Consider the following 26547-nt stretch of genomic DNA (forward strand, 5'->3'; position numbering starts at 1 on the left):
GCTGCAATTTGCCATGTTGAATCTCTTAAGAACTTTGTCAATATAGTTCTTTTGAGAAAGACCAATGGTTCTCCTTGACCTATTCCTCACAATTTCAATGCCCAAAACAAAGTGTGCTTCACCCAAATCCTTCATGTCAAAACTGTTGGATAACATACTTTTGGTTTCATTAAGCAATTGAACACTTGAACTAGCCAAAAGTATGTCATCAACATATAAAACCATGAAAAATACAGTTGTCAATTTTATTTTCTGCAAAGCCAAGTGAAGTCACTACTTGATCAAATTTATTGTACCGTTGTCTGGAGGCTTGCTTAAGTCCATAGATCGACTTATTGAGCTTGCATACATAACTCTCCTTCCCCCTTTCAACGAATCCCTGTGGTTGTTTCATATAAATGGTTTCATTAAGATTGCCATTCAAAAAAGCAGTTTTGACGTCCATTTGATGCAACTCAAGGTCAAAGTGAGCTGTGAGAGCCATGATAACTCTAAAGGAATCCTTGGTGGAAACAGGTGAGAATGTTTATGTAGTCCAATCCCTCTTTCTGTGTAAAACCTTTAGCCACCAACCTAGCCTTATGTCGTTCAATATTCCCATTGCTGTCTTTTTTGGTCTTAAACACCCATTTGTTCCCGATTGGCTTTATATCATTTGTTCCTTCAACCAAGCTCCAGACACCATTTGCTTTCATGGAATTCAACTCATCTTGCATGGCAGCATGCCATAAGGAGGCTTGTGGACTTTCTATGGTTGCATTATACATGGTGGGATCATCAACATCACCAAAATCATACTCTACTTCGTTCAAATAGGTCACGTAATCATTTGATAATGCTGACTTTCTGGTTCTTTGTGATTTCCTAAGAGGAACAGCTGCCTGCATCAGTGTTGTTGGATTAGATGATTCTGCATGTCCACTTGATATTAGTGGTGCTGCTGCATGTTGACTTGAAATTGCTTGAGGGATCAACATTTCGTCAATGTCGTGAACGACATCTTGATGCTCATGCATTGGAGTAAGTTGCCCACAGACCTGTGAAAGTGCACTATTTGGTGGAATGGTTGTTGGCAAGGTTAGAACACTTGTACCGTTTGTAGATGACTGATTATTCTCTTCCATTTGTTCAAACACACAACTATTCCTTGAATGTGAGTACAAAGCTCCACTATCTTCAATGAACTTGGCATTGTTGCTCTCTGCCAAACGAGTGTGTGCATTAGGGCAATAAAAACGATAACCCTTAGATTTCTCAGGATACCCTACAAAGTAACAACTTGTAGTCCTCATATCCAATTTCTTCTCATGGGGATTGTATAAACAAGCTTCACATCGACAACCCCAGGTATAGAAATGTGAAAAACTGGGCTTCCTTCCTGTCCAAAGTTCAAAAGGAGTTGAACAAACAGCTTTACTTGGTACACGATTTAGTATGTAATTAGTTGTTCTTATAGCCTCTCCCCAAAGAAACTCAGGGAGTTGTGAATGGGAAAACATGCTCCTAACCATCTCCTTTAGGGTTCGATTTCTACGTTCTGCAACTCCATTTTGGGAGGGTGTACCAGATGTAGTATACTGAGCAACTATGCCTTCTTGTTGTAAATACATGGCAAAGGGTCCTTTTTGTTTTCCAACTTCTGTAAACCTACCAAAATATTCTCCTCCATGGTCTGATCTTACAACCTTAATGTGTTTTTCCAATTGTTCAAGTTTAAAGATTTTAAAACAATTCAAAACCTGTGTTTTTTCAAAAATCAAATAAAGATATGTATACCGAGAGAAATCATCTATAAAGAGCACAAAATAAGAGTTGCCACAAATCGTTCTAGTTGGAAATGGACCACAAACGTCAGTATGAATAATTTCTAAAAGATCACCGCTTCTCTTCGAATTTGACTTGTTATTTGATGAAGTGGTTTTACCCTTACAACAGTCAATACAATTTTCTAAGTCGTGAAAACTTAGATTTGGCAATGAACCTAATTTCACCAATCTCATCATTCTCTCCTTGGATATATGCCCAAGTCTCCTATGCCATAACATAGAAGAATTATCATTAGTGAGCATTCTCTTTGGGGCTGAATGACTAACATTATGACATTGTACACTATTTTTTGCCAAAAATAAGAATTAAGAGAAGCATAACCTAACAGATTATCCAACTGATCCTTTAAATAAAAATGAATACTTAAGTCATCACCGACATATGAAAAACCATCTTGTGCAAACTTAGTAGTTGACAACAAATTCCTTCTCATTGAAGGTACATAAAGGACATTATTTAACACCAAAACATAACCTGAAGAGAGTTTTAACATAACTTGACCAATAGACCCAACATTGACACGACTACCATCTCCAACATAAACACTGTAATGCTTCTTATTTTGGCTCTCCTGGCTTTGAAATCCCTGTAAAGAATTGGTTATATGCACGGAACAACTGGTATCAAACCACCAATAATTTTGAGGAATAAAAACCATGTTTGATTCTACTGTTACAAAAACATTTATTTGTTTTATACCTTTCTTAATGAGCCATGCTTTGAATCCTGCACAATCCTTCCTTAAGTGCTCAAAAGAATTGCAATGATGACACCTCTTGAAGTAGGGTTTATTTATCTTAAGACTAGAACTCGTGGAAGGAGTATCACCTTTATTAGGTCCTGCAGAAGTTGAACCATGTTTCTTTGACCCTTGTGCAGCATTTGGTTTGGAACTTGTGTAATTCGACTTCCCTTTATCAAACTTAGAAGTTCCAGTAGCTTTATTCTTTCCTTTTCCAACATGAATCAAATTAACGCTGTCAATTTTTGACTTCTTCATTCTCTCTTCTTCTTGGCAGCAGATGGAAATCAGTTCATTGATATTCTATGTTTCCTTCTGAGTATTATAGCTCACCTTAATTTGCTCATAATCATTTGGCAGTGAGAATAAAGCCAAATGAACAAGGAATTGGTCAGCTATGGCAATGTCCATTGCATTTAGTTTGTTAGAGAGGTTGACAAGTTTGAGCAAATGCTCTCTAACACTTCCAACGCCATCATGCTTAGCATTGATTAACTCTGAAAGATAAACACCAGTCTCAGCCTTAACAGACCTTTTAAACTTTTCCTCAATCTTGGCCATGTACGACTTGGCCAAGTCACACTTTGGAATACCACCCCGAATATGCTCCTCCATTGCATTTTGCATGATTAACAGTGACATTTGATTAGCCCTTTCCCATTTGGCAAATGTCTCCTTTTCTGCAGCAGTACTATCTTCAGCCAAGGCTGTTGGTTGAGGCTGGGAGAAAGCAACGCTGAATTTAAGCATCCCTAGATGCATTTCAATTTGTTGCTTCCAAGTCTTAAAGTTATTGCCGTTAAGTTTCTCAATGTTCATCAAGTTGAGCATATTGAAACCGGCAATTTTTGATAGAAATTTGATTCGAAATTCATGAGTTTTGTGACAAAGAAAAGAAACTTAATATTCTTTGTCATCCAACAACTATAGAACCAGTCACACTTTTGAGCAAGAAACTGTCTATGTATATACAAAAGATGAATTTCCAATCATGCACAACAAAACATAAACACTGGAAGTTATGTAAATACAATGCCTTTGGGCAAGTAGGGTTACAGACATTGCAAGTTCTATGTTTCACTGTACAATAATTCATAGCTAGTCCTAGTAGATTATTTCTTTGGAAAGTTCTCTACTTGATAAGGCATACAAATTATGACCACTTTACTACGTTGAAATTGTAAAACCTTAATAGTATGCAGATCACTTTGGTGACTCATTCATGTCGTTTTGCAGATTCATCAACAGATAGTATAAATATTTATATATTGCCCTCAAATGAACAATTTCCTCATTTGATTGGAAGCAACCAATTGAGAAAAAATTATAATGACACAGAATGCTCATTGTAGCAGTTAATTCATCAGATTGCAGTAATATTGGTTATAGTATAAAACACAAGGAAAGATTTAATAATCTTGCAGCAGATCATGAATTAAAATGAAATATATCATTGTCAGTATGAGTTTATGGTTCAGATTGACCTACTCTGATACCACATGTAAACATTCATTGTTTATCAACATTATCAACCAAACCATAAACTACATCAACACAAAATTATCACTCAGTAAAAGTATTCCATTTAAGTGTACAAGACAATAAGCTTACTTGCAGGATTCGCCATGAAAACTAGCAGCAAGGTTCTTCTCTTCTCTTAGATTCGTAATAGTTCACACTTTCAATAGGACTAGTGCTATATGAACATGGTAATCTGAGAAGAGGAACCAAGCTATATTTATTGTCTAAAATGATAATTGCCCCTCCTATCGTGGCAACAGTTAGTAACATGTCAGTTTTTAGAGTTTGAAACCAACTCTAATTCAAAAGTTTGAGTTCTATTGTTTCCATCCTCTGTAATTTATCATAATTAAATTACTACAAGTCCAATATTAATATAAGTCCATTTGTTTGCTTGACATACTCTAAACTATGGTTTTATTATTACTCACATCATGGAAAAAACCTAACATGTGCACAAATATCTCTGCAATACAATTTTCGAGAATATTAAATCATAAATTGAAGTGCCCATCACAATTCATACCACTATTTCCTTTTAACATTCCTTTGTTTTCTCGCCAACCAAACACCAAATAGAAAGAGAACAAAAAAAGAGTGAATAGAAAGCTAGGGTTTGAGAGAATGAACCCGCTGGGCGAGTTGAGAGACGGCATTGAAGCTGCGGAAATCAGAAAAGAGATGGAGTTGAATTGAAATTGCGGGATCCCGATCCAGTTCAGGTTTAAGTGAACTAGGAAGATTTTCTAATTGAAATATTGCCGCCTTCTGCTCTTTCCCACCATAAATGGAAACTTTTGGCGCGTTCACTTTGGGATTTTACGACACTCAGACTCTCAGCTTATGGCAACACGTGGAGGAACACAATTTAACGGCCCAAGTAAATGAAACTTTTTTGAAGAGCAAGTAAATAAAAATAATTTCCGGGATATAAAATCTCAAGATTTCATAGCTAGGTTACCGGTGTATTATTAATTACACTATTAATTACACTAATATTATCTTTTTTTTTCTTTCTTAACAACCTGCAAAATCGATAGACATAATGCTCAAGAGCAGATGAGAAAAAGTGAATTCTAGCATGAACAGTGTTTCTACAAGTTACTGGTGATTTTGAGTTTTTGTTGTCTATCCTATTTCATGATATTTTTTAGCGTTTTAATATCGTTTAGGCAGCTAAATAATGAACTAAAAATAGCTTTCAAGTTTTACGGTTATTTTTGCAAATTTCATAATTTCATGTTTTGCTTCCCTTTCGAGAGGTTCTTCTCAAACTTCTAGTGTTACATATACTATCATAAGGTGATAGTTCGTATTTTCTCTAAACTCTAACTTCTGTTATTTTGAAAACATAATTAGTTATCAATTATAATCCAATCATAGGTAACAAATAAGGCTTTTGTTAACAACTTAACTTAAATCCCCATGTGAATAGTGGAATAAAGTAATGATACGGGTAATTAATTTCATTTTGCTAGCTCCGGCAGTTTTAGCTTCCACTGCATCTAAATTGTCTTGGCTTACCTGGCCTTTGCTTTTCAAAATAGTGTGCATCCCGGCTTATAAGTCAATCTTTTGATCATGATGTATGATTTTATTTTTTCCTAAACATTTTGTGTTTTGGTATTTCAAAACTTGTTTTCAGGTTTTTATATTTTAGGCTTTGTTTTGGAGAGGTTAGTGATGTGAGAATTACTTGACACTCAAATTAAACCCTCGTTTGACAATTGTAGTAGAATGGATAAGTGAGGGATCGTTCTAGACCGGGGATTAGGAGGGCTTGCTAAAACCTTCTAAATTGACTTAAAAACATAAAAACTAAATTAAAACAGATTTAAGACACTTGGGAACAAGGAAATAAAAAAAAGGGGTTTTAGTTTTGACGAAGTTGAAATAAACAAACAAAATGCAAAAATGGACAGATTGTAAACAAGTGTTGTGAAACAAGATGGTTGGTGAATTAGCTAGAGGTTCTTTCTCCACACATGATATTTATGCATATGAATCAATTTCCAGTTATTCCTTCATTGAATTATGAACGACAATGCCCCAAATTAACCGTGACATCACTAGTTAACCCTCAGATTTTCCTTATATTATTGGATTGGATGGCATCATTCGACAACCCAAAACATTCTCAAAAGTTCCCTACATGTCATCATAATAGAGATACAATCGAAGATCATTAAGAATAATGAAAACCATAAGCATTGACAAAGCATTTGCAACTATGACATCATGTTACTCATGCTAAGAATTAAACTTAACGCGATCGTGACAAGCGACCTTCACTACTTTCAAGTATAAGTTAGTAACGATTATGTGAAACCTTCTTAAACTTTAGCCACATATTCATGCATGCTAATTAAGTGTCGACCCTCAATCAACAAACACAAATAAGTTAATCATCAAATAGTTAAGCCAATTGCATTCACGAATCAAGAGTTCATAACCGGAATTCATCAATTCATATCACATAAATAATCATGGTATTGAAATCACCCCTAGCCAAAAAGGGTTTAGTTCCTCATACAAAACAAAGAGAATTGAAATTAAACATTGAAATCAAAGAAACGCCTAAACATTCCAACAACTCAAACGTGAATTGTATGAACGTTTAGGCCCTCTTATCTTCCTCTTCATTGTGGCACAAGGTCTAAAGATAATTGGTTTGGGGGGATGGAAGTGTGGAATGGAGTGGGGAATTATGGAAATAGGTGAGGAGTGGTGGAGAAAATGGTGCAGAAAATGAAGAGAAACTCACGGCCAAAGGGGGAAGTGTTTGTGTTTTGGTATCTACAATAGAATGGAAGTGTGTTGTGTTGTGAATGAGATGATTTATGAATGAATGAATGCTAGGGTATTTATAGGAGTAGTGGAGGGAACATATGGTTGTTTGTTTAAGGTGTTAGTGTGGAGGAATGATGGAAAAACAGCTAGGACAACATGTGAAAGCTGGAATTGCACAAGGGGAGCAAAGGGAACCCACGGCATGGATGTTTTGGTGCATGTGTTGCTGATTTGTTTGTTGGGGAAGCATGTGTTTGCATGTGAATGTTGTTTGTGTGAAGTGTGTGTGAATGCATGTGAATTAAAGAATGAATGGTGGCTGAAATGATGAAGTAGGAAGGTGGAAATGCATGTGTTGAATGATGGAAAGGGATTAGGAATGCACGGCAATGGGGGAAGTTTTTGATGATTTAAAATGTGGATGCATGATGAAGAGTTAATAAATAATGCATGTAGGGTTAGGAAATAAAATCATAACTTAAAGGGGGGATGATATAAGGGTGTGGCTAGAACAAAGGGGGAAGCACATGGAAATGCTTGTGAGTATGCTGGAAATGGGAGGTAGGCCACGGCATGGATGTGTTTTGGTTGTGTGTGTGTGAATGTGTGGCTTAATGATTAAGTGAATGAATATATGGCTGCATGTGGATTAAAGGGGTGTGAATGATGGTGTAATGATGAAATGAAATGGCTAGAAAGGGTATGAAATGCACGGCAAGGATTTTAGGATGCATGTGATTGATAAATGGTGGTGAAAATGCATGTGAGTGCATGTTTTAGTGCTGGAATTAGGGGGAATGCACGGGTAGGCTTGGTTGAATGATGATGATGCATGTGATTGGTGGGGACAAAGGGGGAAACAAGGCACAAGGGTGCTTGAGTGAATGATTGAATGTGCATGTGGGTGAATGTGAAGAGAATACCATTTGCACGGCAAGATGGAGTGGTTTTGGAAGAAAGGTGGATGAATGTGCATGTGGATTAGGTTGTGAAAGCATGTGAATGCATGTGTTAGGTTGTTGTTGTGATAAGTGAATGATATGTTAAGTGATAAATGAATGATATGTGGTGAGTGATAAGTGAATGGAAGTGATAAGTGATAATAGGGCTAGTTTAAAGGGCTAGGGTTTAAGTACATAGAATGGGCCTAAAATAGGTTGGTTTGCATGGCATAATATGTTTGATTGGGCTAGGCCCTTTGTTTGATGTCCCCAAAGAGCATACAAGGCTTCAATTTCGTCCATCCTCTTTGCTCCATGATTAAGCTATTCAATCCATGCCCAAAAGTGCCCCAAATAGCCTCAAAATGCACTTTCTTGCTCCCTAAGCCCTTAGAACCTGAAAACACACAAAAGAAGCATAAAGGACTAAAATAACTAGAGAAACATAATGTAAATGCACGAGAACAAGCCATTTAAGTTGCATGAATATGCTCCTATCAGTTAGGTTATATGTGTGAGAATGTGAAGGTGAACAAGTTTTAACTTGGTGAAAGGAAAAATCTTGTAAGAACTTATAAGAGGTTGGACTACTTCCATATTGTCAATTGGTTTTATGGTGAAACCTCAACTTTCATGGTATCAGAAAAAGTTGATCCACGTGTAAAGCCTAACAGTCACACGTGTTTCATGTCATCCTTCTCTTTCCACAGTCAAAACGTGTACTGCAAATTTGTTTTTGTCCCTATATTATATACAGCATATGGACCTGTTTTCTTTATATATACATGTACATATATAGGCTGTTCTAAATTTCCCGTCGACAGATTACTATGTTGTTGCCAGCTCTAGCTGGATTAGGCTGTTCTAAATTTCCAATGACAAGTGAATTAATTAAGTATACGTGCGGCGGGATCATGAGAAACGTTTGGCAAGTTTTTTAAGGATTATTTTTTAATTTTTTTTGAACGAAGGACAAGCAAATTCATTGAATGAGAAAGGCTGAGTACAAATACAACAAACTAGCCCAATAAAGTGGTAATAGCCAAAGCCAGTTCAACAAAAAATAAAACAGACATAACAAAAATCCAGAGCCACAACCAGCAAATGCCGACCACTGCCGATGCCATCACCTCGCCAACGACCACAAAGGTAATCACATGAAGAAAACAGACTCCGCATTGAATTCGACAAAGGAATCGCACCACAAAACAATCAGTAACAAGGAAAAACCCCCAACCAAAATTTCACCAAAACAGCCATACCGGAGAAGAGCCAACAGACCTGAACCACCAAAACAAGCCCCTGCAAGTAGAACCATAACCAAAACAAAAGGGAAGGGGATGGGGGCTAAGGGGGCATCTAAAATACCCTTGCTTTGGGCAAAACCGCAGCATGATTGGCCCTGAATATCTGGCATACTGGTTGGGTATAGAGACGTGAACTGAGGGTTGAGATCTGTAGACCAAACTAGGTGCGTCGTTGTTGGCTTTGAACAGAGGTTGTGGGAGGGATGGCAAGTGGGAAGAGGGAGGAAATGAACAAGATGGAAGATGATTTGTGTTTGGGGTTGAGGGGCTGGGGTTTAAAGCTGGGGACTGGATTTGTCAAGACATAAAAACGGTAATAAACATCGAAATACAACGAGGAACGCCGAAAAATGGCAAAGGACACAGGAAACTACGAAGTGCACAAGCATAATGAAAAGAAAAGAAAAGAGAAAAGGGGGAAGGGGTTGCCGGCCGACCCGAACCCAAGAAAGGAGTTTGCGGTGCTGAAGACTAGTTGTGACTTACTATGTGCAAGAGAGAAAAAAGGGAGAGCGGCTAGGGTTTGTTTTTCAAGTTGAGACTTATTTTTAAGGCATGTTGTTTAATCATTCTTACTCGTATTATTTCACCCATAGGTAGAGAGGTCAAAATTATCATAGAATTAAGGCCAACTGTTTTAAAAATCTCTGCCTAATATCATCTAGACCCCACCACGCTACATGACTATCACCTTACGTTTTTTATAGACTTGGCCACAGACAACAAATTTGATCTGACTTCTGGCATTATGTTTTCGGATGGGTATTAACATTGACCATTGAAAAGTTGGCTCTATATTATTAGCCCATTATTTTATTTTATTGTACGATACTCGGGTTTTGGCGCAATATTTTTAGGTCATCTCCAACCGAAGGGTTTAGAGGGTCAGAAGGCCGAAAAACACTCGAAAACCGTTTCCAACCGAAGGCTAGGCCAGAGGACTCATAGGCCCCATGAAGTCTAAAACGGCCAAAGGGCCAACCGGCTGGCCCAAATAAGCCAGCCCTAGGTTGGGCCAAAAAATTGAGCATTTCTGTCGGATATAACCGACAGGAATTCTAGACCACATTTCAAATGCAACGGTTAGCTGACGTCAGCTAGTCGTTAGTTACCGTTGGATTCATTTTTTTTTTTTTTGGGCCAAATTTTTTTAAAAAATTCTTAAAATTTCTCATTTTTTTCCTATAAATACCCAAACCATTCATTCACCATTGCTCACAAATTTTTCACCATTTCAATTCTCATATTTTATTACCTCTTTCAAAAATATTTCCTTCAATTCTTTCAATAATTTTCAAATGGCCTCGTCTACATAAAAGGTAGGGCTTGGATCCGAAAAGAAGATGAAGCTCTTTTCAGGGCTTATAGATGGGTGTCGGAAGATAGTGTGAGGTGGAGTTCTCAAACAAGTGAAGGTGTTTGGACTCGTGTGTCCAAAAAATCTTAGAGTTCTACGAAGGCACCACTCCACTGAATATCCGAAACCACGAGAGTTGTTCTTCAAGATGGAAGAAACATCTTCACCGAAGTTTGAACAAATGGCATCAAGCACTGTTAGCAGCTGCAAGTAGACATGAAAGCGGCGCTAACTACTACGACGAAGTAAGTGTTTTCATAATTTATTTTAAATATTTAATTATGTTACATTTAATTTCATGAATTACTTTCCCTTAATTTTTGTAAATATATTTAATTATATTACATTTAATTTCATGAATTACTTTCCTTTAATTTTTGTAAATATATTTAATTATATTACATTTAATTTCATAAATTAATTTCCTTTAATTTTTGTAATTATATTTTCTAGGTACACCAAGCAGAGGAATTGTATATGTAGGGCAGCTCGAAACCTTTTCAGTTTCACGGTTGTTGGGAAATTTGTAAAGGGTGGGTGTTATTTGAAGATCCACCTCAACATTGAGCTCCTATGCTGGTGTTCGGAACTAGATCCTCAACTGTAGATATGGATGAAGGTGGATCTCCTACCATTCAACAAACAAGGGCAGAAAATCCGTCTTTGGGTGAAGGCTCCATACCAAGGGCTACAGGACAAAACAAGGCCCGAAGGTTGAAGGAAAATGGCAAGGCAAATGATGATTACGTCACTCAACAGGAAGTGGAGGCCTCATTGCGATTAATGGTAGGGCAAAATGCCATTGCTGCGGAAGAAAGGAACCATAGGCATGAAGAACGGGCCAAACAAATACAAGAAGAGATGGATGATAAGAATATGGAAAGGACCACTTCGAATTAACTCCAATGAGTAAGACCTATTTTGATAGGAAAAAAAAAGATATTATGACCCGGCGGCAGTTGTTTACCTCTAACTATACTACTACAATGGCGGATGATGAAGATAATGTTGATTATGGATATTAAATTTAAGTTGTAGTTTTTAAATATAAATTGTTGTTTTTAAATATAAGTCGTAGTTTTTAAATGTAAGTTGTTTTTTTTTTTTTAAATTTAACATGTTGTAGTTTTTTAATTTAAATAATAAATTATGTTTGGCCCTATGGCCTTTTGGCCCTCGGTTAGAGATGGAGGCAAATATGGCCCTGTTTTGTTCATTAAAATATTAATATCTTGGAGGGCCAGAGGACTAAAATGAGCCCTCTAGCCAGCCTTCAGTTGGAGATGGCCTTACCGCATGATAACAAATGTTTGTTCAAAAAAGAAAAGAAATTCTAGCACTTGTTAAGCAACAATTCATAATGTATTACGATTCTGGTAGCAAACATAGTATTACGGATTTAATGATATTTTTTTTACTTTTAAATGAGATATCTTATATTCAAATCTCGAGAATTGTGAGTTTAATACCAAATTTTTTCTCTATTTTCTAATGTAGATATATTGTTATATCAAGGATAAATTAAAATTCATAGCATGCATATCTTTTGTTTTTCAAAAACAGTAGGACGTGTAGTATTATTGTAAGCTCATGTCGTTGAATAATACGATCCCTCCGTCACTCCAGAATAAAAGGAGCGATCTCGTAGTTATTGGTTTGTGAAGATACGTTGTTAGGTGCTCCGTTTTATTTTACCTTTGAGAAATATGGTGCTAACTAATATATTGGATGATATAAATGATGGTTGATTCACCATAACCCCTCATTATTTTAGTGAAAAGATCATGTATAATTGTAGGATTTAGACGGATGGGTAGCAAATGACCTTCAAATTACTTGTTCATTGGTTAATTAACAACTTGGTAATTGAGATGGGCAAACAAATTTGCAGTACACATTTTGACTGTGGGTAAATTAAATTACCCTATATTAACTCATTACTGAAAGGGATAAGATATCCACACACTTATTTTTATTTCTCACACACCTTTTTAATTTTCAATCGTCTGACTGGATGAATTGAAGAAGATCAAATGATAGAAATTAACAAAGGATGTGCTCCACGCCCCACGAGTTATGTTGTCCACGTGTTAGGCATGTGTGGGGACGTGTTGAAATAAATCCCACATTGGTGAGGAGGGACCTTGCATGTACTTATAAGTGGTTAGGCTACTCCTCATATTGCCAATTAGTTTTATGATGGAACCTCAACTTTCTTCATGGTATCATAGTAGGTTATCCTATGTGTGAAGCCTAACGACCACACGTGCTCCACATCATACGAGTTATGTTGTCTACATGTTAGGCACGTGTGGGCGCGTGTTGAGAATGAATTCCACATTGATGAAGAGGGACCTTGTACGTGCTTATAAGAAGTTGGGCTACTCCCCATATTGTCAATTGGTTTTATAGTGAAACCTCATCTTTCTTCGTGGTATCATGGCATGTTGTCCCATGTTCTCCACGTCACACAAGTTATGTTGTCCACGTTTTAGGCATGTGTAAGGACATATTGAGAATGAATCCCACATTGATAAGGATGGACCTTGCATGTGCTTATATAGTTGGGCTACTCTCCATATTGCCAATTGGTCTTATGGTGGAACCTCAACTTTCTTCATGGTATTAGAGCAAGTTGTCTTATGTGTAAAACACAATGGCCACACATGCTCCACATCACACGAGTTATGTTGTCTACGTGTTAGGCACGTTTAGAGGATCATTGAGAATGAATCCCACATTGATGAAAAGAGACCTTGCATGTGCTTATAAGTAGTTGGGCTACTCCCTATATTGCCAATTGGTTTTATAGTGGAACCTCACATTTCTTCATGGTATTAGAGCAGGTTATCCCACGTGTAATGCCCAATGACCACACATGTTCCACATCACACGAGTTATGTTGTTTGTATGTTTGACACATGTGGGGGCGTGTTGAGAATGAATCCTACATTGATGAGGAAGGACCTTGCATGTGCTTATAAGTAGTTGGGTTACTCCTCATATTGCCAATTGGTTTTATGGTGGAACCTTAACTCTCTTCATGGTATCAGAGCATATTGTCCCACGTGTGAAGCCCAACAGCCACACGTACTCCACGTCATACAAGTTATGTTATCCACGTGTTAGGCACGTGTGAGGGCATGTTGAGAATGAATCTCACATTGATGAGGAGGGACCTTGCATGTGCTTATTAGTAGTTGGGCTACTCCTTATATTGCCAATTAGTTTCATGGTGGAACCTCAACTTTCTTTATAGATTGTTCTCATACTCAAGTGGGAGAATGTTAGAATAACAATATGTGTGATTCATGAATTTTAGGTGGGCTATATTGTATTCGATCTTGTATAGGAAAGTCATTGAAAGTGGAATACCAATCCTCATTACAGTTGTATTATTTATTGGCATTGAAATGGATTTCTTATTGAACAAGGAAACACATTTAGTTTCCTATGTGGATTTTAATAGGGAATCCTAGTTGGTTTTGGCAAAGATTGTTATCTATATATAGTAGCTTCTACTCTCATGGAGATTATGCTCATTCTTGGACTTCAAACTTATTGTGAGTCGAGCATTCTATTTTTTGTAAGACCATATCCAACCCTGGCCTAAAACCTAAAAATATTTAGCCCAGAAAATTTAGGTTTTAGCCCAGAAACAATTTTTTCTTCTCTAACCCTTCTGGCCTAAAATTTTAGCCCAGGATTATTAAAGAATGAACTTAGACTAATTTTTTTTCTTAAAATTAACTTTTTTTAAAAAAAAATTATGTAGACTATCGTAATTTAATTTTATGAACATTTTAATCTAAAAATATTTAAATTCCAATAAATATTGAAAAATCACTAAATCAACACATGAAACTCGCCAAACTTTCAACTTTCACCAATTGTTCAACTTTCATAAAACCTTTCTATTTTGATTTGTACCAACGACACCATATTCGCTAATAGAAATCCATGCCAAACATAAAACAATATCTTCGTCAAAGGTCCAATTATGACCTCTAACATGCTCTTTTGCCATCTTGAAAATTTTGGAAATGAGAAGAAATGGTAGAAAGAAAAATTGGAAGAATTGTAGGAGAAAAGTGACTTTTGTGTGGATGTTTGAACAAATACATAGGTATTTATAGAGTTTTTGGGTGAATTTTGAGTTAAATATTTTTTTTAAATTATTTTAGCCGTTGGATGTAAATTTGGATTGTTAAATCTTTTTTTTTTTACCGTTAGATTTAATTATATTCGATCTAAGCCGTTGGATTCAATAAATATATAAATATAAGACAAAAAAAAAAATTGAACGTGGACTGTTGGATTAACCAATGGTCCAATTAAATCCAGCCGTTGTATTCAAAAAAGTAGCTGTTGGGTTACCGACACCCACTGACAGCCAGGGGACACTCCCACGCTGGTGGGGTCCGCCTCGGCTTCCGTCTGGCGCATTGGGCATGTCAACTGTGGCGTTTGGGCTTCACAGCCCGGGTTTCACTGGCACCCAGCGGGGCCCACTTGTGGCCTAAACTTGGGCTGGTATTTGGCCCCTGGATGAGTTTTAGGTTTTAGGTTTTGTTTAGGCCATGGGTTAGGTTGGGTTGGATTTTTTTGGGGGGGGGGGGGGGGGGGGGAGGGGGGGTGGAGACGGGAATTATAGGTTTTAGCCCAGGGTTGAAGTGGGTCTAGACCAACTCTAATAGTGGGCTAAATGCCAAATTCCCCCCTGTGCGAGTGGACTCGCTGGCAATTGGGCCAGTCTTGGCCCGTCCACGCTCCAACGTGCCCCACGCGTGCACCTACAAGGGTTTCTCGACAGGATGGGCCCTTCTATCAGGCCGTGTGTTGACCACTCACTTGGGCTCCCAACGACTATAATTACATCCAAGGGTTGTGATTTAAGGGCCGTTGGTTGATCCAACGGTCCATATTCAAATTTCATTTTTTTATAATATGTAATTTTAAAATACATTGAATCCAACTGCTGAGATAAAATATAATCAAATCTAACAGTAAAAAAAAAAAAAGATCTAATGGCCCAAATTTAAATCCAATGGCTAAAATAATTAAAAAAAATTATTTAACTCAAAATTCACCAAAAAACTCTATAAATACCTATGTATTTGTTCAAACATCCATACAAAACTCAATTTTCTCCTACAATTCTTCCAATATATCTTTCTACCATTTCTTTCAATTTCCAAATTGTTCAACATGGTAAGAGAGCATATTAGAGGTCGTAATTGGACCTCTAAGGAAGATGTTGTTTTATGCTTGGCATGGGTTTCTGTTCGTGAAGATGGTGCAGTTGGCACAAATCAAAATAAAAAAGTTTTGTGGGATAAAATCATTGCAAAGTTTCAAAGAAAACTGCAACAGCGGCAGGCAGGACGGTGGTGGTGTTTATGATCGGTACTATCAACAAAGCATACACTTTATGGAAGAGAAGTTTGGAGAAAGCCGTGGTTGGCATGCCTAGTGGAAGGAGCGCCATAGAAATTGTGAGTTTTGTTCTTGATATTTTATTTGTCATGTACATAATATTAGTTTGTAAATAATTATTTTTATGTATTTTTTGCATAGGATGACAAAGCAATGGAAATTTACAAGACAAGAGTAACACCAAAAAATCAAGTTTTTAAGTTGCAACATGCTTGGGACATCCTCAAGGATTGTCCAAGGTGGGGAACCGATGCGGACCAACAATGGGGAAGATTATTTCAACATGAAGCCACACAGACAAATGCCGAAGATGAAGGTGTCGATGAAATGACCCCATCTCCTTCTTTTGCAAGGCCCCCGGGAAGAGATAAGCAAAAGGAAACAAAGAGAAAAGGGAAGTCTCAAGATCTGATGAGTGGAAACTTTGCTACCGGAATTGCAAAATTGAACGAAACCCATAGCGCTCGCTAAGAAGAAACAACCCGAATGCGTTTGCAAATGAAGGAAATCTCAGATAGGGAGCAAGAGAGGTTTGAAGTTAATTTGATGATAGAGGACCTCAACAAATACACTCCAGAGAGGAAGAAGTTCTTACGTGGTAAGCAAAAGGAAATTTTGCGAAAGTCTGCCTCAAGGAGTATGTTTCAAGATGATGAATCCTCTGAACCCTATATCCCAATTCAATCACGAAGTCCATCACCAAGTGAAGATGGTGGATATGATTATTAAGTTTATCTAGTGTATGAATTATGTGCTTTATTAATTAAGTTTATTAATTGTCGTTTGTATTAAGTTTATGTAGTTTATTAATTATGTGGTTTATGAATTATTGGTTGTATTAAGTTGAAACCTTACTTTGTGAAAAATTTAGTGGTTTTTCAATATTTATCGGAATTTAAATATTTTTAGATTAAAATGTTCATAAAATTAATTTACGATAGTCTACATTTAAAAAAAAATTAATTTAAGAAAAAAAAAATAGCCTAAGTTCATTGTTTAATAATCCAGGGCTAAAATTTTAGGCCAGAAGGGTTGGAGTAGAAAAACTGTTTCTGGATTAAAAGCTAAATTTTCATGATTAAAAAAATTTAACTTTTAGCCCAACCATTGAAGTTGGTTTAAGAGAGGAGAACGTTCACTGAGAGTTTTGGTGATATGGCTTCAAGTTCTGGAACTTCTGCAGGTGAGTTTTTGTCCTATATTCGTTATACAAGTAAAGTGGTTTCGTGTCCTGATAAATTATGATTCATGTCTTAACCTTATTCTACATACATCCAAAAATAATAATAATAATAATAATAATAATTGCCCGCAAGACTTGCCTTGGAACTAAGTTGGGTGTTGTAGGGCCTACTGATTGGCCCTTGCCTTCCACCGCTAGAACTGTTCTACTCAAGTTTAGAAATTAAGGGCGCATTAGGGTATTTGATGGTATTAGTGATTGGTTGCATTAGGGTATTTGTTGGTATTTTTCGAAGAAATGCGGTGAACAAGAAAAGGTTTTAATTTTTAATGGGCGTAGATAGAAATAGGGGTAAAATTGAATGAGAAGTGGTGTCTAAATAGAAAAACTCTTAGGGCTCGTTTACGTAGCCATAATCAAAATAGGAGGAATTGGATTGAAGAGGAATTTAAATGAAGAGGAATCAGAATTGGATTCTTGTTGAAGCTGTTTACTTAAATGTTCAAGAATTAGAACAGAAATGAAACTGAATTCATAGAATTTGTTTACTAATTCAGCTGAATCGGAATAAATATCGATATGATTACTAAAATATCCTTTTTGTTTTATTTATTCTATATTTATTTTTAAAAGCATTTAACTACTTATTTTTAGTTATTTAGTTAAATTAAAGAGTTAAATGTCCACAATTGTATAAAAGGCAAAAAAATAACCCAACCACGTTCATCTCCCTCCCCGTAGAAGAAAAAATCCAAAAACAGAAAGCACTGAGTTGTCAAGACCAGACACGCGAGCAATTTAGCCCTAGACCTTGAGGTCGCAATCGTCAAAGTGATGTCGCAAGAGGAAGGGCCGGTGAGCGAGAAGCACGTCCGTGAGATACTAATGTTGCCGTCATCGTCCCGGAGCTATGTTTGTGCGTGCTTGTCGGTGGTGTCGAAGCGGTTGATCCATTGCCTCCTGAACAACGGCGATCCAGTGTTCAGGGATGAGATCTCGTATACGACCAGTAGATCTCCTGAACCTATCGGTTTTCCAATTCCCTTACCTAACTGGAATTCAAGCTCGTGAGATTAATTTGTTGGGTTAAATGGCAGATTGATAAGATGGCATAATAGGAAGAGAAAATGTATTCCCAATTCCCTCACCCTCCCGGAATTCAATTACCACATCCATAGAGGGAGTCCAATTCCTCCAATCATAGGAATTAAATTCCATTTTTTGTGTGGTTCCCATGCATCTTTGATTCCTTCTAATTTTAGTAAACACAGGTATAATCAGTAATCGGAATTGGATTCCTTATTCTCATTCCGATTACAGGTTGGTAAACACGGCCTTAGTTGTAATAAGGATGCAATGATGTTATTGTATTTCTAATTAAAAAAATTTGATTAATTAATTAAAAATTGTGTGAATATGGAAATTTTCCTTTTCTTAGTTAATTAAAATCATGTGATGTTACAAGCTGGCCATATACAAATATTACGCTTGTAACAATCCATTCCAGATTTATTTAGGAATTTTACAGAACGAAGGACCATTTTTGTAATTTCACAAAAAATGAGATATTTTACTTTGGGAAACCTTTTGACTCTTAAATTGTGTCACAAGGGGCCCATTTCCCTTATTGGTTCCCCCCCCTTTTTCCCTTTTTCCTTTTGGATCGTGAGTCCTCACTCTCTTTCTCAATTCTCTCATCTCTTTCCCTCAATTTCTCTCTTTCACTCGACCTCTTCCTTCTCACTCCCGTACCCTCTCTACAACTCTTCCTCTATTCTTTGAAAACACACACAAAGGCAGGCACCACCATCCTCCCCTATGCTTTTAGAAACGAAGAAAGAACCCCCCAAACCTTTCTCTCCCTCTCAGTCGACACTATTCATCACTTTCCTCGACGAGTTTCTCGATTTCCGACGAGGGTAAGCCTCGAAATTAGTCCCTATCATTGTAGATCATGTCTAGGTTCAAGGTTAGTAAGTTTTGGGGTGGTTATGGTGGCCATCTTTCAGGCAATTTTCCTGCCAACTCCGGCTAACTCCGACCACCACTTGGTCCCCACTTGGTATGAATCTTTTCTCCACATTCCTAACTACATTTTGGCTTTTTAAATACTCAATTTCGCTGAGTGTTGACAAAGTTATAGACGTTTAAAGTTTACCCAGAAATTCCGGCAAGTTAACAGTTTTTTGAGGATAGTCACCTTTCGAGGCGTTTTCCGGTAAAACCACGGTGAGTTAGCTATCATGAAAGGTACCAATCTCTTTGTCTCGTCGTGTACTACAACTTTCATTTTTGGAGCACTTGATTTGGTTGAGTAACAAATAAGTTATGAGCGTTTGAAATGGTGCCCAGAAACCATCCACTTCTAGCCTGAAAACCACACTAGAACCTAGGCCTTTGGGCCGGGTCACCCAGCCCGTTAGAACTGAAGCCCAATTCATCAAAGAACTCAGGTCTTTGGGTCATGCTCTAGGCCCAACTCAGAGGCCCAACCCTTTTAGCTTAGGCCCAAAACCTAACCCAAGTCTAAAACCCTAAACCCTAACCGGCCCAAACCCTTTATGAGGAATATTCCATTAGGGAATATTCTATCAGGGAAATATTCTTTGTGTTCACTGTTACAAAATTTATCTGGGACCCTTCTTAGGGTAATTTGACTTCTTGAATCCGTTTTTGACACCGTTTTCCCAAATTCAATCGTTTAAATAGAGTTTTATTGATTGGACCCTTTATGTGCTTATATGCATTTATTGTGGCGTTTCTGTCTTCACTAGTTTGCATGGCTCTTTAGCGGTGAAGTATCTGTCAGTGAACTCCTTCTAAAATGCATGTTTTAATAGTAGAAATGCATACATGAGAAACATGATTTAATGACTACGTTTTATGAGATATTATGCTTACTTAGAATATTTTGAATTACCATATTTTATTGAACTCATGTTCTTTGTAGTATAGAAGACGGATGACTTTATACTGCTTATGAACAAGCTTTTACACACTTCTTTATAGTATAGATGATGAATGACTTTAATACTATGAAGATGTTTTTGAGATATATGTACCTATGTTTGGAAAGACTATGTTTAATGGTTTTGTGTGTATCTAGTGGTCACTGTTCTACCTATTGGCGAGGGAGAAATAAGGCTGAGGGAGATATATGGTTAGCAGGAGGTGTATGTTACTGGCTTCGAGCCGAGAGATACTGATACCATTAGTTAGCACATATATACGAGATATGTTTTATACAGGTTTTATGGCATGCTAGGGTTTTTGGAAAACCTATTACATATTATGTTATGAGTTTTCATTAAACTTTGGGGTTAGTATGTTGACAACTGTTTCAATAGTGTGTGTGTGTCTATATATATATCAACTTGGTCCACTCATATTTGTTTTGTGCCCCCTCAAGACTTAGAATTGATGCGTACAATCCCAACGTCAATGCACTTTCGCACCAGCATCTTCGAGTCCTCTCAGTGTAGGATCCATTCCTTTAATTCATTCAATTTTATATTATTTCTTTTTAGTTTTCTAGTTAGTTGTATACTCTGAACACGTTCCTCATTTGCATATTAATTATATTTCAATTTATAAGTCTTATTTATTTCTTGTTCTCATGCATTTTGATATGGCTTCGTCATCTTCGAGTGTCGGCCAACACGTTCTTACCTTGGTGTTCAAGGAATATCAGGGTCAGGCCTGACAATTCCTGACACGACCCAATAACCAGACACGACACGATACGAAATTAACATGTGTTCGGGTCGACACGATAACGAATCTAGTCATTATCGGGTAACCTGATAAGCACCTGCTAGGATAACGAGTTGGTTCAGGCATACACGTGGGTAACACGATACACGATAAGCAAAATATTAATTTTATGATTTTATAACCCTAAAAAAAATACTATAATAATTATATATATTAATTTACAATTTTATACCCCTAAAAACTATAATAAATTTAAATCTACTTAATAAATAATATATATATATATATATTAAAAAAATAAATAAATATATATATATATTAAATTAAATATTAAAAATTGGTGACCATTGGATTGGCTTAATTATACATACCATTCAATTTCTTAAGTGTTATACGTACAAAATAAATAAATTTAAATCTACTTAATAAATACACACACACACACACACACACACATATACACACACCATTAAACTTGATGGGATACGAATTCTACGAAACTAATTTCAATGATCCAACCGTCAAACTTGTTTGTATATGCTTCAAGATTGCATCAGCAAAAAATTGCAAAAAACAAACATTCAAAGATCAAGTAACGGGACAAAACTTTTCGACGGTTATCAATGAAAAATCACGATTTAACGGTTATTTTAACTCTGATTTTGATGATTTTTTATAGCTACACTCTTTGACCCTATATGAATACGATGAACAAACTCGATCTTCAATTTAAAATATTAACACTAGTGGATAGTTATACATAATAAAAGTATGAATAAAACCTTAAGTGTTAGTGTATCTATTATTTTAATGGGATACACATTTTACGAAACTAATTTCAACGATCCAACCGTCAAACATATTTGTATATACTTCGAGATCGCATACACCAAAAATTGCAAGAAATAAACATTCAAAGATCAAGTAATGGGACAAAACTTTTCGACGGTTATCAACGAAAAATCATGATTTAACAGTTATTTTAACTCCGATTTTGATGATTTTTTACAGCTACACTCTTTGACCCTATATGAATACAATGAATGAATTCGATCTTTAATTTAAAATATTTATATTAGTGGATACCGCAAAATCTTATGTTATATTTAATGAAAGTATAAATAAACTCTAAGTGTTAGTGAATCTATCGTTTTGATGGGATATGCATTCTACGAAACTAATTTCAACGATCCAACCGTCAAATATGTTTGTATATACTTTGAGATCGCATACGCCAAAAATTACAAAAAACAAACATTCAGAGATCAAGTAACGGGACAAAACTTTTTTACAGTTATAAACGAAAAATCACAATTTAACGGTTATTGTAACTCCGATTTTGATGATTTTTTACATTTACAATCCTTGACCCTATATGAATACAATGAACGAATTCGATCTTCAATTTAAACTATTTATACTAGTGGATACATCAAAATCATATGTTATACTTAATGAAAGTATAAATAAACTCTAAGTATTAGTGAATCTATCATTTTGATGCAATACACATTCTACGAAACTAATTTCAACGATCCAACCATCAAACTTGTTTGTATATACTTCAAGATTGCATATGCCAAAAATCGCAAAAAACAAACATTCAGAGATCAAGTAACAGGACAAAACTTTTCGACAGTTATCAACGAAAAATCATGATTTAGCGGTTATTTGAACTTGGATTTGGATGATTTTTTATAGCTACACTCCTTGACCCTATACGAATACAATGAATGTTGATTTTCAATTTAAAATATTTACACTAGTGGATACCATAAAATCTTATGTTATACTTAATGAAAGTATGAATACTCTTTAAGTGTCAATGAATCTATCGTTTTGATGGGATACGCATTCTACGAAACTAATTTCAATGATTCAATCGTCAAACTTGTTTGTATATGCTTCAAGATTGCATGTGCCAAAATCGCAAAAAAATAAACATTCAGAGATCAAGTAATGGGACAAAACTTTTCGACGGTTATCAACAAAAAATCACGATTTAACTCCGATTTTGATGATTTTTTACAGCTACATTACTTGACCCTATACGAATACAATCAATGAACTCGATATTCAATTTAAAATATTTACAGTAGTGGATACCATAAAATCTTATGTTATACTTAATTAAAGTATGAATACTCTCTTAAGTGTTAGTGAATTTATTGTTTTGATGGGATACGCATTATACGAAACTAGTTTCAACGATCCAACTGTCAAACATGTTTGTATATACTTCGAGATCGCATACGCCAAAAATTGCAAAAAATAGACATTCAGAGATCAAGTAACAAGACAAAACTTTTCGATGATTATAAACGAAAATTCACGATTTAACGGTTATTTTAACTTCGAGTTTGATGATTTTTTACAGCTATACTCCTTGACCTTATATGAATACAATGAATAAACTCGATCTTCAATTTAAAATATTTACACTAGTGAATACCACAAAATCTTATGTTATACTTAATGAAAGTATGAATAAAACTCTTAAATGTTAGTGAATCTATCGTTTTGATAGGATACACATTCTACGAAATTACTTTCAACAATCCAAGCATCAAACTTGTTTGTATATGCTTCGAGATTACATATGCTAAAAATCGCAAAAAACAAACATTTAGAGATTAAGTAACGGTATAAAACTTTTCGACGGTTATCAATGAAAAATCACGATTTAACGATTATTTAAAGTCTGATTTTGATGATTTTTTTACAACTACACTCTTTGACCCTATATGAATACAATGAATGAACTCGATCTTCAATTTAAAATATTTATAGTAGTGGATACCACAAAATCTTATGTTATACTTAATGAAAATATGAATAAACTCTTAAGTGTTAGTGAATCTATTGTTTTGATGGGATACACATTCTATGAAATTAGTTTCAAAGATCCAAAACATGTTTGTATATACTTCGAGATCGCATACGCCAAAAATTACAAAAAACAAACATTCAGAGATCAAGTAACAGGACAAAACTTTTCGACCGTTATCAACGAAAAATCACGATTTAACAGTTATTTTAACTTCGATTTTGATGATTTTTTACAGCTACACTCCTTGACCCTATATGAATAATATGAATGAATTCGATCTTCAATTTAAAATATTTACACTAGTGGATACCACAAAATCTTATGTTATGATGATCGATGAAAATTGAGGATTTTGTACAAGGAATAACATGCAAGCTTTGAGTTCCATTGGCAAGGTTTAAACTTTTGAGAAAGGCTTCACAACCTTGAAAACAAAAACTCTTTCATTTTGCATATCCTTGCACATTTAATATTTAGTAATAGACTAGTAGTGTATGGATGTTTGTTTATTAAACTCTTATTTTCGAGTGTAGATATAGTACTTAAACGACAACTGTGTTTTAATGTTTTGAACTAATATTTATGTGGCAATGTGTGGTATGTGCAAATTTAAGTAATTTTTTTTTCTTAACGGATCATAACGGGTCAGGTCTAAAACGACTTGACCTGTTAAGGACCCGTTAAGATAACGGGTGTGGCACGATACGACCCGTTAAGATAACATGTGTTACACGAACACGACAAACACGACCCGTTTGCCAGGCCTAGGGTCAGGCATGTCAACGCTCACCTTATTTTCAATTTAATGTAGAACTTAAAAGGTAAAATTTGAACTGTTATATTGTATCAATTAAAAAATAATAAAAAGAAAAACTTGAAAGTACGATCCTCCATAAAATTCTAAATTGACTGGATCACCCCTTTTTTTTCTTTGGAAAACTCGCCAACTCTGGATCGCCCTTGTTTTCTTTGATAGCTAAATATGTTCTGGTTGTGGTTGTTGAATTTTGGCATCATATGTGGTAATATGTTTATAATTGAACCTCGATCTACCAAGCCCTAGGGACTTGGAGTTTTGGTTTAAATAGTCTCTCATACTGGTGGTGTTTCCTGTGTACATATACATGAGAAGATTTCATGTGGAACAAAATTGCTGAAATGCCCCAGATGCGTAAAAGTGAAACTCTTAAAGATAGGGTGATTGAAATGACCCAGGTACGTGAAAGTGAAACTCCTGAAGATAGGGTGGCCGAAATCCTTTCTAGGTTGCCGCCAAAGTCTCTGATGCGGTTCAAATGTATAAGCAAGTCTTTGTGCACGGTCATCAACAATCCAAGTTTTATGGCCAAACACCTCAGCAATTCCGTTGACAACAAATTCTCATCCTCCACTTGTATCCTTCTCCACCGTTCTCAGATGCCCGTTTTCCCGGACAGAAGTTGGAAAAGAGAATATTTCTGGTCCATGATTAATCTTTCCCATGATAGTGATGAGCACAACCTTTATTATGATGTTGAGGACCTAAATATACAATTTCCATTGGAAGATCATGATCATGTATCGATTCATGGCTATTGCAATGGGATTGTCTATCTAATAGTAGGGAAAAATGCTGTTTTATACAATCCTGCAACGAGGGAACTGAAGCAACTACCTGATTCATGCCTTCTTCTACCTTCCGCTCCGGAGGGAAAATTCGAATTGGAATCGACCTTTCAAGGAATGGGATTTGGCTATGATAGCAAAGCTAAAGAATACAAGGTTGTCAAAATTATAGAAAATTGTGAGTATTCAGATGATATGCGAACATTTTCTCATCGTATTGCTCTTCCTCACACGGCTGAGGTATATGTCACGACTACTAACTCTTGGAGAGTGATCGAGGTTGAAATATCAAGTGATACCTATAACTGTTCTTGTTCAATATACTTGAAGGGATTTTGTTATTGGTTTGCAAGCGATGACGAGGAATACATACTTTCATTTGATTTAGGTGATGAGATATTTCGTAGAATACAATTGCCTTATAGGAAAGAATCCAGTGTTTTGTTTTATAATCTTTTTTTGTATAATGAATCCATCGCTTCTTTTTGCTCTCATTATGATAAAAGTAACAATTCTGGAATATTGGAAATACTTGAAATATGGGTAATGGACGACTGTGATGGAGTCAAGAGTTCATGGACAAAACTGCTAATCCTTGGACCCTTTAAAGACAATAAGAATTTATTGACATTTTGGAAAAGTGACGAGCTTCTTATGGTTACTTTCGATAAAAGAGTCATCTCTTATAATTCTAGTACCAGAAATCTCAAGTATATTCATATTCCTCCTATTATCAATAAGGTTACAGATTTTGAAGTTCTTATTTATGTGGAAAGTATTGTTTCAATGAAGTGAGTTGAGGGCAAAGTTTCATTTTCTCCTATGTAATTTGTGTGCATGATATAATGCTTGAGTTTGCATTTTTTAGTTTTGGTTTGCGGCGTTTGGAATATATTTGCTGATCATGGGCTGCCTTCAGTTTTTGGGTTTTCCAAATTTTGTAATTTTATTCTATTTGAAAGTATTTTACTATTTTTCTACAGTTAATGAACACTAACAGTTCCCTTATGCTTTCCTTTGTTCTTCAAAATTCCCTTCTTAAAAACCTAATAGCTTTCAAGTTTTAAGGTTATTTTTGCAATTTTCAGAATATCATGTTTTGCTTTCTTTTCGATACGAGAGGTTCTTCTCAAACTTCTGGTGTTACATAACTATTATTAGGCGATCTTTAATATTTTCGCTAAACTATAACTTCCGTTATTTTAAGAACATAATTAGTTGCAAGTGGCTATTTATTACAGCGGTAAAAAGGTATTGAGTCTTTACATGATGGCGTATATTCGAATCTCGTCGA

At 35.8% G+C, this 26547-nt stretch overlaps 1 protein-coding gene across 1 annotated transcript; it reads left to right on the top strand.

Moving 5' to 3' along the window:
• The first annotated feature begins 24806 nt into the window (after positions 1-24806).
• On the top strand, positions 24807-26048 carry LOC125478823 (F-box/kelch-repeat protein At3g06240-like). Its single transcript, XM_048587463.1, has one exon. The coding sequence runs from the start codon at positions 24807-24809 to the stop codon at positions 26046-26048; it is 1242 nt and encodes a 413-aa protein (XP_048443420.1).
• Positions 26049-26547: the final 499 nt, after the last annotated feature.

The sequence above is a fragment of a genome, unplaced genomic scaffold (assembly GCF_019419815.1).
Source record: "Pyrus x bretschneideri cultivar Hongxiangsu unplaced genomic scaffold, Pyrus_bretschneideri_v1 Contig268, whole genome shotgun sequence".
Taxonomy (NCBI): Eukaryota; Viridiplantae; Streptophyta; class Magnoliopsida; order Rosales; family Rosaceae; genus Pyrus; species Pyrus x bretschneideri.

Coding starts and splice junctions, on each gene's coding strand:
- LOC125478823 (XM_048587463.1), top strand. CDS start 24,807: ATGCCCCAGATGCGTAAAAGTGAAACTCTTAAAGATAGGGTGATTGAA.